The 17,771-nt window shown below is 46.5% G+C and overlaps 4 protein-coding genes across 4 annotated transcripts; 2 read left to right on the top strand and 2 right to left on the bottom strand.

Moving 5' to 3' along the window:
* Positions 1-2,900: 2,900 nt before the first annotated feature.
* On the top strand, positions 2,901-4,968 carry GGI43DRAFT_381879 (RNA-binding protein; the record flags this gene model as incomplete). Its single annotated transcript, XM_083203178.1, has 5 exons — positions 2,901-3,052; positions 3,114-3,221; positions 3,382-3,522; positions 3,911-4,177; positions 4,377-4,968. 5 exons carry the CDS (start codon positions 2,901-2,903, stop codon positions 4,966-4,968), a joined length of 1,260 nt encoding a protein of 419 aa, XP_083062735.1.
* Positions 4,969-6,323: 1,355 nt separating this feature from the next.
* GGI43DRAFT_399833 (GNAT family N-acetyltransferase) lies at positions 6,324-7,456 on the top strand. Its single transcript, XM_083205388.1, has one exon. The coding sequence runs from the start codon at positions 6,649-6,651 to the stop codon at positions 7,321-7,323; it is 675 nt and encodes a 224-aa protein (XP_083062734.1). The 5' UTR covers positions 6,324-6,648; the 3' UTR covers positions 7,324-7,456.
* Positions 7,457-15,238: 7,782 nt separating this feature from the next.
* On the bottom strand, positions 15,239-16,338 carry GGI43DRAFT_432813 (uncharacterized protein; the record flags this gene model as incomplete). Its single annotated transcript, XM_083209645.1, has 3 exons — positions 15,917-16,338; positions 15,623-15,665; positions 15,239-15,562 (listed from the first exon to the last, which is right to left on the bottom strand). Exons 1-3 carry the CDS (start codon positions 16,036-16,038, stop codon positions 15,239-15,241), a joined length of 489 nt encoding a protein of 162 aa, XP_083062733.1. The 5' UTR covers positions 16,039-16,338.
* On the bottom strand, positions 16,247-17,467 carry GGI43DRAFT_421651 (SOR/SNZ family-domain-containing protein; the record flags this gene model as incomplete). Its single annotated transcript, XM_083207993.1, has 2 exons — positions 16,247-16,283; positions 16,620-17,467. 2 exons carry the CDS (start codon positions 17,465-17,467, stop codon positions 16,247-16,249), a joined length of 885 nt encoding a protein of 294 aa, XP_083062732.1.
* Between the last annotated feature and the right edge of the window lie 304 nt (positions 17,468-17,771).

Raw genomic sequence — 17,771 nt, 5'->3', positions numbered from 1 at the left:
CGCTCCAGCGTTCGTCTTGTCGCTCGTGTGGGTGGAATTTTCATCTTGTGGGTAGTTCCAGCGCCCTTTCATACCAGCCTGGCCAACCAACGGGTCTGAGATCGAGCACAGAGATCGCCTTTGGCCAGAACGACAGCGCCCACATCGAACGTCTCACACAAGCAATAGGCACACGCCCCCCCTGTCCCTCGCCTAACTAATCCCCGCGCAAGCCGGACCTGGCTGTGCAGAGTCGAACTGTGTGAGCAAGAAGTGTGTGCCCACTAAGTCGTCCAACAAGAGAGGGCCAGTACAAGCTTGGACAAGGGAGAAAAAAAAAAGCTCGCCCGCTCTCTGCCGCACGGCGTCCCGCGACTGACTCTTTTCTTCCATCACACATTCTTCCTCTTTCATCTCTTTTTCTTTCGTCACGGCTGCTACGGTTCTTCCCTTGCGCGTGTTTCGGACTATCGGCTGAGAGAGTTACGGTTGTTTTTGCCGGCGCCTAAAAGTAAGTTGAGATTCTGCACCCTGCGAGCCTTGCATTTTTTTGGTGCCTCTTGTGAATTTTTCCCCTCTTGTCCGTGCCCGGAAGGTCGAATAGTGTGTGGTTTGCGCGCGGAACGATGGATCGAAATTTCGAATTGGACGCTGCCCCTCCGGCTACAGCAACAGAATCGCCAGTCTCGACATGAACAAACCCCGAAGCAACTGCCTGGGACTTGTGCGCCCGGCGACGAGCCAGTTGAAGCGACGCAATCGACCGATACAGGCCTTTTTAGTGCGCGCCGTCCCCAGCGCACATGCGGCGAAAAAATGCGGCGTCGTATTTCCGGTTGCGCCGTCACCGTCGCCGTCAAGACAGACCCCGAAGCCCTCCAAACCGCCACAACGTCTGGGTCGTGAGAATCGCTGGCGCTGCTGGCCGTCGCATCGTCCGACTCTTTCAAGAAGCGCCCTGGTTGGCCTCAATGCCATGCAGATTTTCTCTCCGGAAGCACTTCGGGCGTCTTCGCGGGGACGATGCACGATCTCCATCCGGCTTCACCCCACTTCGCCGGGCCCATAGCCATGCGATTGCGGCAGACGATGAATCGAGATGCATGCTGCTGAGAGCTGATATTTCAAACGAGATGGGGCGACAAGATGCTTGGTCATGGGGAGAAATTGGCGAATACGGAGATTCGGCTTGTCGATGCTGATGTTGACGGCCAAATCTCAGTATCGCAATGCCTGGCAGGATGGATAGTTGCAGCTCATGGCGCGAGCAGCTGACGATGCGACTATGCGCCTGACGGCTGCAACGCATATGACCGACGTTTTGGACATCAGTTATTTTGGATCGCGGATAAATGAATATTCGGCATTGGTGGGTGGCGTTGGACTATATGCAACGACTGGCTTGGGATGGTGGAGCTGTTGAAATGTGCTCAGTGCGCATTCGCCGTTTGCTTTACTCAAAATGGACTTTCGTCATTTTATATTGCCATTCTTCGAATTACCAGAGAGGATTCTGATAACCATTGACTTTCGCCAACCTCTCTGGCAGTCTCATCAACATAAGCGACACCTCTACAACCCGTCTGTTATATCACATGCCCATAATAAGAATAGTTGCAACGTCGACAATGCCATCATTCACTAGATATGGCTGCAAAATAAGGACACTGCTACTGATGATACACTGGAAACACTTGGCTATGGAATCTGGCATTATGAGGAATGATCCACCATGAAAGAACATGGATAACAAAGGATGGCCATTTACGCGGATATCCCTAGGAGATTGGGGAAACGCTGGACCAATGGTGTCACCGATATGTCGCCTTTATGACTCGGAGGTTTTCTTTGATATTACACACAACACACGAGACAAGAGGGCTTTGTTATTATTTTGCACATCACACGACTATAAAAAGCTGTATACCACGGCACAGAAGACTAATTTACTTTTCATCTAGGTTATTCTTGATTTCGAGAGCGCTCCAACTGTTTTACCACACTCCTTAAGGATTTTCGGTAGAACAAACGTTCGGTTCCACGATATCACGTTACGACTCCATCTTACAACAGAAGATTCTTATCCGCTTCAAGCATCGCTTTTATCCTCTTGCCATCTTGAACGTGGCGTGACGGCGTATTGAGAATATCTTTATTCCTACACCTTTTTCTTCTTTGGAGTCCAGCTAGTGTGACTGGATATTGGCCCTTTATTGCTTCGTTCTCGATTCTCATCTTCGATTCGGACGCTTCATCTCTATTTCAATTTTCTTAGGTTCGTGGCGGCCAAAATTGCGTGTACACCATTAGTGTTTTGATACTAACTTTGTCATAGTCTTGAGCATCTTCTTTGGCAAAGATAGCCTATTTATAATTGGACTTGAGAAACAGATTACAACTTGGTTTCTAAAAGCATATCGTAATTGGTACGTATTAACTTTTTTGCGTCTTCTTATACTTTCGTAAGCACCTATATGTTTGGCAGTATGGCGAGTTGGGCGAGATACGAAGGCCTATTGTTCGAACAGTGTCGACGGGGCTCTTTTAACGTTGGCACGCACTGCCTTAGGCCAAGTGGCACAGTTCAGATTCTCGTGAGAGACACCCGGCGCAACAAGCAATTCTTCCCTTTTCATCTACACTGGTACGAAATGAAGATAGCGCTGCGTGGCTTTGGGGGACCCCAAAACTGAGTTACAGCCACAAGACGCAGCCAGATGATGTGTGGATCGGACATCAACATTTAACTTGACTCAACTTCACGATGATCGCTTTTTCTTCTCCTCCCTCTCCCCCTTCATCCTTCTTTGAGTCGCTGCTACAAATAATCGGCCTTTGTTTGCGTCTACTCTTCTTATCTATTGTCATAGAGCGCTTCCTCCGCAACCGACGTGTACTGATGAATTACCCTGCAGACAAGTATGGATCTCAACACTTCCTTTTCCAGTTCGCAATCTAACGGCATTGCTGCTGCTAGTCCAATGGCTTTCCAAAACGGAACTCCCCCTGCTACCGACATGGCTGTCCCCCCTCCCGCTGGTCCTACTCAGGATCAGGCCAAGACCACCCTTTGGTAAGATGAAGTGCAACCCTGGGGCATGCAAGGTGTCACATATGACTTACAAATGGACTAGGATGGGAGAGCTTGAGCCTTGGATGGACGAAAACTTCATCAAGGGCGTCTTCCTCTCTGCCGCAGGAGAGACGGTCAACGTCAAGGTCATCCGCGACAAGAACTCTGGGTGAGTTTTGCTGCCCTGCTTTTGAATTTGAATTTGGCCCTGCACAACGCCACGATGGGGCCACTGCGGCGTCTTTACGTGGAGAGCCCCGTTATGCACCATATTCAACGCATCGTATCCAGTATAAAAGCTCGTCCCAACTAACTTTATTCTCTCCTAGTAATGCTGGCTACTGCTTCGTCGAGTTCCCGACTCCCGATTCCGCCACCAAGGCCCTTGGTCTCAACGGAACGCCAGTGCCTAACAGCTCCCGCCAGTTCAAGCTGAACTGGGCTTCTGGCGGCGGCCTGGTGGATCGACGGTATGTGTAACCTTTGTGAAATTAAGCCATGCTGTGTTCAGCCTTGTCCCCTTTTTTTACCCTTTTTTTGCTGCCTTGCGGCGGTACCTGTGCTTGTACCTCCCCCGCGCGGTTTCTCGTGTGCCTGAGCCTGGCCGGTACTTACCACAGATTTACGGCAGTAACGCTGGCGCCTCGGATTTACTTTCTTCACCACTTCTCCAGCGCAGCTTCATCTTCGTTTTTTTCCACTGCCTTGCCCTGCCCTTGATCAATCTATTGCTTGCTATTTGCGCTCTACTTTCCTCTTCGTTCATTCATTCTCTCTCTGCTTCAGCACCCTTACCTTTTCCTTACCTTCGCTCTTACTTCTATTTAATATTCGGCTTCTAATGTCTACCAACGATAGCGACGACCGCGGCCCCGAGTACAGCATCTTTGTCGGCGATCTTGGCCCCGAGGTCAACGAGTATGTCCTGGTTTCGCTCTTCCAGGCTCGCTTCCCTTCGTGCAAGTCCGCCAAGATTATGACCGATGCCATGTCTGGCCAGAGCCGTGGCTACGGATTCGTCCGCTTCTCTGATGAGAATGACCAGCAGCGCGCGCTCGTTGAGATGCAGGGAGTCTACTGCGGTAACCGTCCTATGAGGATTTCGACTGCCACTCCCAAGAATCGGTACGTCCCACCCTTACCATTGACCCTCTTCTTTTACCTTTGCACTTGCGCACGCACTCTGCTACACTTTAACTGGAGTGGCTCCCTTGATTTTTTGCCAACCCTGGCTATTCACTTACACTCGCCTACACACCTACTTGCTACCACACGGTTATTTGCAACGAGGAAATTTAGCTAATATGACGATTTTTCCTCACAGCGGAAATCACGGCTTCGGTCACGGACACCAGGGAGGTCCTATGATGGGCGGCGGTATGCCCCAGCAGCAGCAGATGTGGGGTGGAGTGCAAGCTTTCCCCTACGGCGGCGGTGGTGGCAACTTCAACCCGGCCACTCAGATGAACCAGTTCACCGATCCCAACAACACCACTGTTTTCGTCGGTGGCCTTTCAGGATACGTTACCGAGGACGAGCTGCGATCTTTCTTCCAGGGATTTGGTGAGATCACCTACGTCAAGATTCCTCCTGGCAAGGGCTGCGGCTTCGTCCAGTTCGTCCACCGCCACGCCGCCGAGATGGCCATCAACCAGATGCAGGGCTACCCCATTGGTAACTCTCGCGTTCGTCTCAGCTGGGGCCGATCTCAGAACAACTCTGGAGTTGGCACTCCCTACCGCCCTGCTCCTCCTCCGCCTCACTACATGGGCATGCCTGGCCCTGCTCACGGCGGCCCTGGTCCCAGCCCATATGGCGGCCCTCACCACTTCGGTGGTCCTGCTCCAGGCCCCCAGGGTCCTTCAGGGCCTCCAGGTCCCGCTGTCCCCCCTCAGGTACGCAACATTAAAGCATAAGATGATATGCTATTTCTCCTTTCCTAATTCCTTCTTCCATCCTTGATGTGTAAAGCCAACAGAAAAGCTGACTGCCTGAATTTTTTTGCAGTAAAGTTTGAAGAAGCTGCTGGACATTACTAAGAGACAGCTTTAAGTCTTTTATTCAGACCTGTCTTGGGGAATTGGACAAGGTTTTGTCGACTCTCATTTGATGCTCTCTTTTCCTATTCTTCACAGCCAAATTGATGGGCTGACCTGGGGCAACATTGGGGCGTTGGACTGATTTGCGTCGTTCGGGCACGTCGTCTTTTGTCATTTTTTCTCACGTTGAAATTACCATTGCTTTGCGCTTTGACACGACACTATGCACCCCCCATTTTCTTGAGTCTCAAATCACGACCGGCGTTGGAGATTTCAGTTCTCTGGGGAACTGTCACCAGTCAAATTTGATTACGTGCTTGATTTTATGATTCCCCTTACAAAATTGATGCCGTGCTTTGTTTGCGTGTGATTGCCTCTTACTCTCTTGTGCCTCTCGCTTTTGTGATGTGTGCAATAATTTCCTATGTTTAGGCTTTTTAATTTCCTGTATTTTCCTTTGTCCCATTCTTTGTCTTGTTCGTCTTCTTTTCATTTCATTCTCCTTTCTACTTTCCTTGTCTTATTATTTCTTTTCCTTTTTTGTTTTCCTTATTTCCTATCATTTCCTTTTTATCCATTAAAAGCCAGACTTTGCGCATAGCGACAACAGCAACTCTTGAGCCTAGAATTTGCGCCAGTCATTAAAATTTTCTCCTGTATAACCAAGTTTTCCTGTCATTTCCTTTATACAACCCCCCTTTTTTATATCTTATTTCTCTTTCTTTGTTACTAAAAGTTATTCCTTGCTCTCTCTCACGCCCACTCTCTCTGTTGGATCTGGTAGCAGCGGTAGACGCTCTCTCTTTAATCCTCGAGTGTTTTGACTACTCTTCTGTCTTTACTTGATATTTTGACATTCCACTCGCTACGCAACTAAAAGATATGCTTTCTTTTAAGCTAGCTGGTAGTACATGGCATCTAAACTATGTCCCAAAAACATGTATGTGGAGTAACTGCTGTGAGTGCGTGTATCTTGCAAACTGGCAATATTTTGCGGATGGCAAGGGGACTTGCATATTTTCGCTGGGGCACCGCGTATAGCAGATATATATCTACAGCATCTAGAGAAGAATACATGGGAGCATTTAGATGGGGACTTAATTTGTGCTCGTGAAATTCTTTTGTCTATAGCATAGCTACTAATGGCACTCTTCGTCCTTTGCTTTATATTATCCGCTCTGATAAAAATCCTTTTCGCATGTAATCACTAGTAAAGGGCGTGTCGATTATCCCTCTGGCCAGCCAAAACTCTTGAATTGAGCGGCGCTAGTTGTCATGGGACCTAGTCGCGGGGTAATACCGCTAGAACTTGTGTTGGCGCTTTTCGGCGAAGAGTCATGAGATTTCCACTTTACTTTGGTTGATCAAAAGTGCCTTTTACTACATATAGGTATTACTACATATAGGTATTGCTGCATATAGGTTGAGTAGCAGGTATGTAGATACCTATATATACCTCAGGAGCGAGCGGGTTAGCCACGTAGTTATTCAAATTACTCAATTGCAAAGATTGAAGGGCAAAATTCCACAGCCAATTGACTCCCAAGATATCTCGCCATGTCATCCACGCCTTTCAACATCCGCGTCGAAAATGCCCGGGATGAGGACTTGCCACGATGCATGGAACTCATTCTTGAAGCATTTGGTCCATTTCCCGTGATGAAAATTATGGGAGGACCCAATACACCAGAAAACCAAAAAATTATGGCAGAACAACACCTGGCCGGCTTTAGGGAGCACGCTGCAAAGTATCCCTCCGTGTGGCCGGGTGTCAAATGCGTACATACCGATCCTGCCACGGGGAAAGAGATCATTATTGGATATGCGGAGTGGATGGTTTGGGACAGAGTCAGGAGCGAGGAGGAGTACAATCAAGAGAACCACATTCTGCGCATGGAATGGATCAAGGACGAGGAGAAGAGGCAGCAATGCCTCGAGCTTATCCAGCCAGAGGTTGATATGCGGAGGAAAGTTATGAAGGGACAGCCTTATGCGCTGCTGGGTTGGATGTGTGTCGATCCCGCATACAGGCGGCGAGGAGCGGCTTCAGCGTGTGTCAAGTGGGGGATGGATAGGTGCGCGGAGTTGGGGATTCCGGCGTACTTGGAGGCGAGCGAGGAAGGGATGAAGACGTATAAGAGTTTGGGGTGGGAGGTGTTTAGTGGAGAAGGGGCTGAGGAGTTGACGTTTCCGCCGATGATTTGGTGGCCTCCTAATGCTGTGAGGAATTGAAGCGGAGGTATCGCAGATTTGTAGCTGTGATTACTGATCGTTTGGGAAGGAGGAATATATAGGTTGTGGGTAGCGATAAAAGATGTATATTTTTGATCAATTGGATATAGAAATTTAAAATTTTTGTGTGTGGCTTGAAAGGCGAGCGTGAACTCTTAATTCGGGGATGGATTGAGGTGAGTCAAGCCAGAACTATCAAGGTCGAAGAGAAGTTAGCGGTATTTTTGTAGAATACATCAGATAGTTTGTGTGAACTTGCAAAGATGGATTGCTGGAGCAGACAGTAAGCTTTCCCTTGCGTTGTGGTTAGGCCACCCCTCTGTCGATATGTCTGCATATATATTCAAATGTCTTTTTGTATCTTCACGTTTTACCATATGGATCTCGTTGGCAGGAATGGCTTTCGTAGGTAGCTTCTGTGACGCAGTACTTGGTAGAATCTCTTTGCGGTACAATTGAGACGCTGTCGTAAGGCGCGCGATTTCAGCAAGCTGATTGCTCGTGGCCAGTAACTCGACAGCAATAGTATATGCTGTAGCACTTCTTAAGATCATATCCTTTATTCAACGAAGACTTTTGCGACTAATTGAATGTTGAATTATAAACTGAAGTATCTGGAGGTTCGGGTTCGTTCACTGGCTGCTTCAACAGCAGTGGCTCGCGTGGGTCGTTGTGAAGGATTGGTTAATTTTGTAGCGGACTGTCAGTATTAGGAGCGAAAGCCTTGGAGAGGAATCCTCCAAAGCCAAAGGCTCGTGCAGGTAATTCCAGCAGAGTGGCACTGAGTCTGAAGAGACGGAATTGACCAACCCTTACTATCCAGCCCGCTGCTAATGATCTTTCCCCCCCCCCCCCCCCCCCCGCTGTGAAATATTTTCGACGTGTGGTATTTTCCGAATATGGTTCGTAGCGCGAACGGGGAATATCGATATAGGCTTTTGAGGAACTTGTCTCGGTGGTAGGGATAGAAGTCGGTGTTATAATCTTTTGTGCAGTTGTTATGAGCGAATAATGGCAATGTCGTCTTTTCGTGGAAATCTTTCTAACAATAGAAAAAGAATGAGAATGTTAGATATAAAGACCAAAAACAATAGAAAAAGAATGAGAATGTTAGATATAAAGACCAAAGAAGAAGAGTATCAACTCTCTGTGGTATACTTACAATGTATTTCCCAATATCTGTTTAGTGATTCTTCGATAAATGACCATGAATGGAAGCAGCACCAGCTCAACTTTTTCACTCTCAAATCACCGGAAGTGCTGTGATTTTATGCCCGAAGCATAGCTTGCAATTAAAATGGGATCGACGAGGCCACCACAGAACATGGCCTGGCAGCTTGCACAGTCGACTCACAAGTCTTTGTAGCAAAGGGGAAAAGTACCTTTTGCTGGTGTTGATTCTGGCATTACCATAGGTGTGTTTACGACAGTGTGGTTGTAAAGGAGATGGAGGACTGACTCACCATCAGCCAGCACATGGACCATGTCTGCGGTCACGCTCTCTTGTGTGACATTGGCTTATCCACACCCTTACAGTAATGGTGGACACGACATCTCTGAACAATTTGCGCTTTCCAGCCACTAGATTAGTAAATCCATTAGTTTTTTCTAGAATTGCAGATTATGGGAGAGCTGCAACATGCCCTGAAGACTTTCCCGTCGCCAACGGCGTCCACATCATGCAAGAGTAATTCGATTGCCGCCATGGCCACTGTGATTAGATAGGCAAATATCGAACGGCATGCGATTCTCACCTGGAAAAGCTTTCATTAGTGTGTTTTTCTGTGGGACAAGCCCAGCTTTCAGAATGCTTTGATTCTAACGGCCAGCATTTGAGTCTGGACCAGAACCAAGGGGACAGTAATAATAATCGCTCCTAGGTGGATTTATTGCTAGACAGAGAAGGGAGAGTTCACGGTAGTACAAGGCATCCGTTACCTTTGAAGAGACAAACCAGTGGTGCAGTAATCCAAGCAGGAGAATGGAGTATTCACCTAGAGTGGCGGCGGCATAATCAAGGGCACCCATCCGATAAAATTTCCAGATTTCTTGCCCCCTTTAGCTACCAGATACCGCTACACATTAATGAAAACATTTTGTACTTTGATTTTATCTCGTTTTCTTCTGTGTTCCCCTCCAAGATTGTGCTTTCATAGCCGCGCACATCAATTTGTTACTTCATGTCTAGGGTAATGCCGACATTTCGATCTCTAAATTGCATACCGGCCACTGCTTGTTCTCAACATGATTCTCCCAAATCTTAGTATCAAAATTTCCCGGCATTTCTGTAGACTACATTCTCGAAATCTGGGAAATGTAGTGCCACGGTTGAAGCGAAACAGCAAGCTGTCTATAGTAGTCTGTTTTAGGTTGCATTTTAAGTTTCCCCACGGAATACGAATCTGGCTTGGCATCGATTTCGTGATCATTTTTGTGGGAACGTGTCCATCATCCCCAACGTTTCCAAATTGACCGTTGTCGGATACAGCACTTGTTTTGACGACAATGCAAACAAAATACTTGTTCCTCAAAATTGTAAATATCTATCAAATACCCGGGACAAAGCCAGTAGCTAGGGCGGTAAGAACCCTGGGAATAAATGCGTAGTTTCCAATGAAATCAAGGTCTAACGTAGTATCACCAGATAAAAGGGGTAAAGAAAGTGGCACCTAAAAGAATTTGTCTAGAGTCTATGGAGTTTCTTTTTTCGATAAATCGCGAAGGAATATGTGATCTGGAACGCGATTAAGGCATCTAAAACTGGCGATAGCTTCATCTGCACGCTACATTCCCAGCAGCATCAATATCTACGCTTCAGGGGATAGCTATAGAGAGACTAGCACTCTACTCCACGAGTACAATGGAGGGTATCCCCTACAATATCTATACAGCTGCCAATTCAACTTTGGCTGTGCCACCCACCCACCCCAATGGCATATAGATACGATACTACTACACACATCTACAATAATATCATGAATCACTGTGATAATAATTCTCTTCGTGGGGGGCGTCAGAATCTCATGACCGCACGGAGACTTTTGTATTCACAATTTCAATCACCGGAGAGATATCTGACGATGGCCCCTCTTCTCCTCGAAGGCCTGCCAATTGTAAATCGAGGAATGGATCACGACTCTCACTTCTGCATAAACTTCAGATGATTTGAAGCACCGTGATGTCTTTGTTGTGATCACGAAGCGGTCTGGCCAGATCAGTTACGCGTAAACTTGCTCACTTTCACCGTGACAACTGTGATTCTGAATTCTTATAGGCCGGTCAGGAGAGCGAGTTGTTTTATTTTCTGTTCAGTCACCAGCTGCCAGCAGATCAGGGGGCTCCACCACCTTGATTTCTACAGCTATATAGACCTCCCTCCCTCCCACTTCCCTTCTCCTTTTTCTTTTCCTCTTTCCTCCTCATCCCGGATTCAGGTAAGTCCCATGGACAGAACTCTCAAGTTTTGCTAACATCGTGGGGACCTCCGGGGGCTCGGGAAATGATTACAAAAAGGGTTCTTCAAAGTTGCAAGACGTGTCACGGCACTGGCTTGCTTCAAATGATTGATATCTCTACTATGATCCCATAACTTTCTTTTTCTTTTCTTTTTCTTTTGGTTTTGGATTTTCATTTTGGATAATCTTTCTTTTCATTTTCTTCTTCTCTCATTTTATCTCTTTTTCTTCTTTTTCTCTTTTCTTCATTCTTTCTTTTCTTTTTTCTTTTCTTCTATTCTTCTTTTTTCTCTCTTCAGTTCATGATTCTGCTAATTGTTCTTCTTTTCCTTGTAGTTTTCTGGTTCGGTTGGCTCTCAAATGATGACAAAACAGGGTTCTTGATGTAGGCTACTAGTAGCTGATGCGCTTAAAATCTTGTGTCTGATGATCTTTTTCCATTTTCCATTTTCCATTTCCATTTTCCATTTCCTTCTCTTGTTTTTTTTTTTTTTTTTTTTCGTGTGGGCTTCCTCTTGTAAAGCAGTGACGGACCTCAGTTTTTTTTTCGACTGATCTTTTGCTTTCTGGCAAGTATGTCTTCTTCTTTTGCTTCTTCTTTATTCCCTCCACCCCCCACGGCTTCCTTGTAGTAGTGGATCATCATTCAATTTGACTTCACTTCTCTGCTGTTGGTCGAATGCGTAGTGATGACTTCGGGTTCTGATCAAGTCAGCCGGAGCACTTCTAGGAGAGCCCAGCAAGACCTTGCTGATTTCAATTCATCTGAGCGCCCAAAGTCTACTTCTCCATCTTCTTCATCTGCGTTGACATCGCTGACCACTGCCAAAACATCTAGCGACTTGCTTTTGTTTTTCTTCTGGCACCTCTGGTAAGTTGCACTTCTTTCTTTTCTTTCTTTCTTTCCAGTATGCTGGGATGATGATAAACAACATACGACGACCTCATGGGTCTGCTCTGGCAAGAGAGGAAACTCTTTTACCTCTATGGGTGCGATATTAGGGTTCTTCTGACCATGCTCTCCCTTCACAATTATTTTGTCTTCAAATTTCAGCTGCAGCTACTGACTATTTCTTTCTGCTAGGGATTCATGACCTTCGGCAGTGGCCCTTAGTGAGTAATTTCTTTTCCTTCCTTCTCTTCATTCTTGTCTTGGGATGATGACAAAAAAGAACACAACGGCAATATGCGTGCGCGTTTGAGTCAAGAGAAGACTTTCTTTTCTTGACTCCAGTGGGTGCGAAATCAGGGTTCTTCTGACTGCAAATTGTTTCCTTCATCATCGTTGTGGCTACAATTTCGTTGTGGATGCTGACTCTTCCCTTCTACTAGCGCTTCTTCGACCCTTCTTAGCAATCTCCGGTAAGTAGCCTCGACTTTCTTCTTCTGCGCTGTGGAATGATGAAAAACAAAAGCACTATGGCTTTATGAGTGCGCTTTTGGGGCGAGAGAAGAATTTATTTCTTTGCTTTCCTCTAGTGGGTGCGACACAGGGTTCTTCTGACCGCATTTTTCTCTCTCCATGATGTTTTGACTTCAATAACATTGCGGCCACTGACTATTTCCTCCTAGGACTTTAAAATCCTGCTCAGTAGTCACTGGTAAGTTTGTCTGCATTTTATTTCTTTTCTTGCGTTGTAGGATGATTAGAACAAAGAACGTTGGTGCGCGTTTGAGGCAAAAGGGAAACCTTCTTGCTTCTAATAGGCGCAGCACTAAGGTTCTTCTGACCACATATATATTTTCCCATCATGATCGTTATGGCTTCAATTATGATACAGATGCTGACGATATCTTCTCACTAGAGACTTTGTGATCTGCCTCAACAATCTTCGGTAAGTCACCTCAGTTTTCTCTCTCTCGTATGGTAGGATGATTACAAACAAGAACACGATGACCTCGTGAGTGCGCGTTTGAGGCAAGAAGGGAAACCTTTTTGCTTCTGGTGGGTGCGGTATTAGGGTTCTTCTGACTGGAGTTGTTCTTCATGATCGCATGGTTTCAGTTACGTTGCAGGCGCTGACTGTTTCTTCTTCCTAGGGCCTCTGTTATCCCAAGTTACTCAGCTGTCCATGGTAAGTGTCTTCTATTTCTAGTTCTTTCTCGCGAGCGCGCTGCAGGATGATTACAACAAGAACACGATGGCTCTATGATCACGCGTTCGAGGCTAAAAGGAAACTTTTTTCCTTCTGACTACATTTATCCCTTTCGTATTATTGAGGGATCATTTTCAGTTTTGGTTACTGACACTTCTCTCCAGACGAGTCTAGTTTAGATCTTTGTATTTTATGAGGTACAGTAAGTTTCGTTCCATTTCCTTTCCCGTTCTGTAGGATGATGACAAATGAAAACACAATGGTCTCATGAGTGCGCTTTCGAGGCAAAAGAGGAAGCTCTTTTGCCTTTGGTGGGTGCGATATCAGGGTTCTTCTGACTGCATACTTCTTCTTCTTATTTTGAGGAAACAATTTCAGTTCTGATTACTGATACTCCTCTAAGCTAGTGCTGGCATCTGTTTATTTTATGCCATGCGGTAAGTTTATTTCCATTTTCCTTCTTGTTTTGTGGGATGATTATAAATCCAGAGCGATGATTGAGCGTTTGAAGCAGGAGGGGAAACTCTCTTTTGGATCCTCTCCCATGGCTCTTCTGACCATATATTCTTTCTCATCTTCATGGATTCAGTTATCGGTTCCAGATGCTAACCACCTCGTCAGACTGATTCTACTGGGATCTCTTCACTATATTTCTGTTGGTAAGTTTCACAGCTTTCTTTTTGCTATGTGGGATGATTATAAACCAGAACGATGATTGAGCGCTTGAAGCAGGAGGGGAAACTCTCTTGTGGATCCTCTCCCATGGTCCTTCTGACCACATTTTTTTTCTCTCATCTTCAAGGGATCAAGTTTCAGTTCTAGGAACTGACCATTTCTGCAGACTAATTTTGTTGGAATTTCCTGATTCTGCCTTGGTGAGTTTCTCTTTTCTCTCTCTTTCGACCTGTGGGATGATGATGAACAACATGCGACGACCTTTTAGGTCTGCATTTCAAGTGATAGAGGAAACTCTATGACTGCGATACAAGGGTTTCTTCTGACCACAAATTTTCTCTGAGACGTTTTCTCGGTCTCAATTTTGGATCTGATTGCTGACTACTGCACTGGACTAGGTCAGATTCAAATTCATGTAGCTGAGTAAACATAGAATAGAAATGGCAGCGAGGAATTTCAAGACAATTTTATTCTAATACTGTTTATCATTTTGTGATGTTTTTGTTCTAGAACCACTGCTAGAATTTTATCTGTCGGGCTAGAACGATGAGGTAAAGAGCATTTTTGTTGATCTTTTTCGAGATTTCAGCCAAATACCGTGTGGAGGTAAAGACTACAATTTGCATATTCTGACAACATGGTAGATTCTTTCTTCGCTTTGGTCCAGATGAATTTGTGACCTACTCCTCTATTTTGCTAGCTAGACAAGATCGAAAGCCAAACAATCCTCTCGGTATGTGTCTGGAGAACCGATAAAAGCAACGATAGTTGGTGTGATGTCGGTGTGGATAGTTGATAGATACTGGGAATAGCTTGCATTTGCCTACGAGAGACCTACGACAAAAAAGAAGAAGTAAATACTCAAGAAGTCATGACGGCAGGATAGAGAAAGAAAACGATATCAAGGCGCAGCCAAATATAGTTGCTGGAGTATCATCACCGCCCCCATAGAAGAGCAGTGCTGGGGTGGAGTACTTGCGGATGCAGAGGTGAGATTTCTGGAGCGAATGGCAAAAGCATGTTGACATGCCAAAAAGAAAGTTCTCATTGCTGGATAGCTTGATTACTGACACTGATTTGGGCAGGGCTGATCGAAATGCGGAATTCTAAGCGAGGGATTCAGATAATGATCCAAGAGGGGATGGAAAGAAAAAATGAAGGCCTATGCTCTTCTGTTAATAGACAAAGAGGTATTAGAACTGGAGAGAAGATCAGCGAATGGATTGGCGAATGCCTGAAAGGCTCTACAAAACAATAAAACTAAAGAGGGAATGGCATTATACGCGCGGAATTTGAAGATAATGGAAATACATCAAACAATCTAGGAAACACCATAGATGAAGTGCGCAATGTCCGACGAACGGTTGGGTCGCAGGGGATACCAGAAGTTGAATAAACTCCATGTCAAAAAGAGATTTAACTAGAATGGTTCAGCTACCTAAAGCGAGAAAAGGCTACAGATAGTTCAAATCGCATCATGAAGAGAAGGAGGCAATATGATAAGGCCTGTTCAATTCAGGGAGATAGCTACTACTACTCCAAATAATCCAGAGATATATAGAAGAGTGATTCGATAAATCCCAACAGGCAGATATGATTCCAGAATCCCGATGTTTCCAGCAGATAATAAGCAAATGGGTATTCGTAAAAAGAGATCAAAGATCAACGCAAAATAGCAGCGCAAGTGGGCTAGAGGAGCTCCGTCCAGTCTCTGAACGGCCACAAGCAGATTATGATAATCATGTTGACCGAGAACCAGATGAGAAACACATAGACCCAAAACTCCCGTACCCAGCCCGCAGGGACACCGCCCTCGAAGTTGTCGGTTCCATTATTCATCATGGTTGCAGACATAGCTTGCTGTATTGCTTTTGAGGTGTCTTGTGAGAGAATCTTTGTGCTTAGCAGGAGGCAAAGAACTCTTTGAGATGCTGCGAGGCAGAATAATGTAAAGTGACGAAGAGTAGATGGTAGGGTGGAAACTGAAGATTCCGATTCTTGAACGATGTGGCGCTGCGATAGCGGCTTTGAGCTTTAGAAGAATCTTGAGAAAGATTGGTAAACGATGCGAACGTGGCTGATGGGCTCAGCAAAGTGAACAGTGTTCTTTCCTTTGCTATCAATACAACCAATATTAGCAAGAAGCAGTAAAGAGAAAGTGGACGATGTTGAAATATCGAAAGAAAAAGGAAAGGGGGAGGAGAGATCTAGTTGTTGAGCTGGGATGTGCATCTCACCCGATGCCATTGGCAGGAAAATGAGGAAACATCACGAGAAAGAGGCATTTTGGGCTCACTCGAAGCGGGAAAAGTAGGTAGGGAAAAGAAATGAGGAATCTTGTTGGATATCAAGGGCAGAGTGTCTTACCTGGTGCGATGGCTGTCACCACGAAACGGTCGAAACAGTGATTTGACAAATTCGTATGCTTTGTAGAGGGTAGGAAATCCGAGCTTGATGATCAGAAGGATGAAGAACATGACTACTCGCATGGTGTGTAACGGTAAAAGGTAAACAAATTCACAGCTGTCGGCCTCGTGGTCAGGACGCGGCAATGTGAACCTGCCGGTAACGTCGTTTTATTTTTCCATCTCCCCTGTTTTTCTCAGATAGGGGTGATTTTTTCTTGGGAGAAAAACACCAACGGACCAACGGCTGTCACATGCAAATTAGCAGTGGCAGAGATATCACAGTTTTGCCTCACTTTGTTGCACGCTCATTCCTCACTTTTCTTCGACTTCGACTGAGCAACCTAACCCTGACCCATGGCAGTAATTCGTCCTGAAGTTGAGAAACTGTGGAATAAAATCACAAAAGAATGTAGAGATGTAAAAAAAATAAATGGTAAATGTAGATTTGGTGCTAATCTCAATAAGTTGCACAGGTTTTTTCATGTTCAGCATGCTATGTGCCTCCCAATGCGATAAAATATCCAACGCCAAAAGCCAATATGGCAGTAAAATACATTCATTCAAGTCCTTTCATGAATCCTCCTCTTTTCTTTTCTTTTGTATATACCCATTTTTCCCTCCGCTTATCATAATCTTTCCTGTAAATCGTACAATGTGCTTACCAGCCACGGCTGGCAAGCTTCTCCTCGGGCTTCATGGTGTCGCAGTTGATGCCGACCATGGCCTCACCGAGACCAGAGCTGCACTCGGCGAGGACCTTGGCGTCACGGAAGTGGGTGACGGCACGGACGATGGCCTTGGCACGCTTGGCAGGGTCGCCAGACTTGAAGATGCCGCTGCCGACGAAGACACCGTCGCAGCCGAGCTGCATCATGAGAGCAGCATCGGCGGGGGTGGCAACACCACCAGCAGCGAAGTTAACGACGGGCAGGCGGCCCAGCTCAGCAGTCTGGCGGAGCAGCTCAGCGTCAACCTCGAGCTTGCGGGCAAGCTCACGGATACGGACAATGCCGCCCTCAGCAAGAGCAGCCTTGGCCTGGGCAATGTCGCGGTTGACAGTCTTCATGTGGCGGACAGCCTCGACGACGTCACCAGTGCCGGCCTCGCCCTTGGTTCGGATCATGGCAGCACCCTCAGCAATACGGCGCAGAGCCTCACCGAGGTTTCGGCAGCCGCAGACGAAAGGAACGCTGAAGGGGCTCTTCTCGACGTGGCTCTCGTCGTCAGCGGGTGTCAGGACCTCGGACTCGTCAATGTAGTCAACGCCCAGAGACTCGAGGATCTGGCACTCGACGAAGTGGCCAATACGGGCCTTGGCCATGACGGGGATGGTGACGGCCTCCTGGATCTCCTTGATCATGGCCGGGTCAGACATGCGGGCAACACCGCCGTCCTTGCGAATGTCGGCGGGGACTCGCTCGAGGGCCATGACGGCACAGGCACCAGCTTCTTCGGCGATGCGGGCCTGCTCGGCGTTGGTGACATCCATGATGACACCACCCTTGAGCATCTGGGCAAGGCCGGCCTTGAGGGCGAAGCTGGAGGGAGCTGCAGCGGCAGCAGAGCCGTTGGTAGAAGCGTCGTTGGTCATTGTGAAAGTTGGAGATGGAGGGGTATCTAGAGATGAGACTAAGCGAGGCAAGCGAGGTTGATGGTTAGCAAAGGAGATGGATAGTCAAGGAGGATAGGTATGGGTATGCACAAACAAGAAGAGAGTTGATAGGGTATCGAAGAGTCCAATTGAGTGGTTTGAGAGACTAGAAGAGGTTTTTGTTTGAAAGAATGGCGATGGCTTCAATATATGATGCCGCGGG

This window comes from Trichoderma evansii (assembly GCF_050947405.1).
Source record: "Trichoderma evansii strain SZMC 28006 chromosome Unknown GGI43scaffold_5, whole genome shotgun sequence".
Taxonomy (NCBI): Eukaryota; Fungi; Ascomycota; class Sordariomycetes; order Hypocreales; family Hypocreaceae; genus Trichoderma; species Trichoderma evansii.
The sequence above is the reverse complement of the archived record's forward strand: the minus strand, read 5'-3'. Positions and strand labels throughout refer to the sequence as shown.

Excerpts from the sequence above, each read along its gene's own strand:
- GGI43DRAFT_399833 (XM_083205388.1), top strand. The coding sequence starts at position 6,649 with ATGTCATCCACGCCTTTCAACATCCGCGTCGAAAATGCCCGGGATGAG.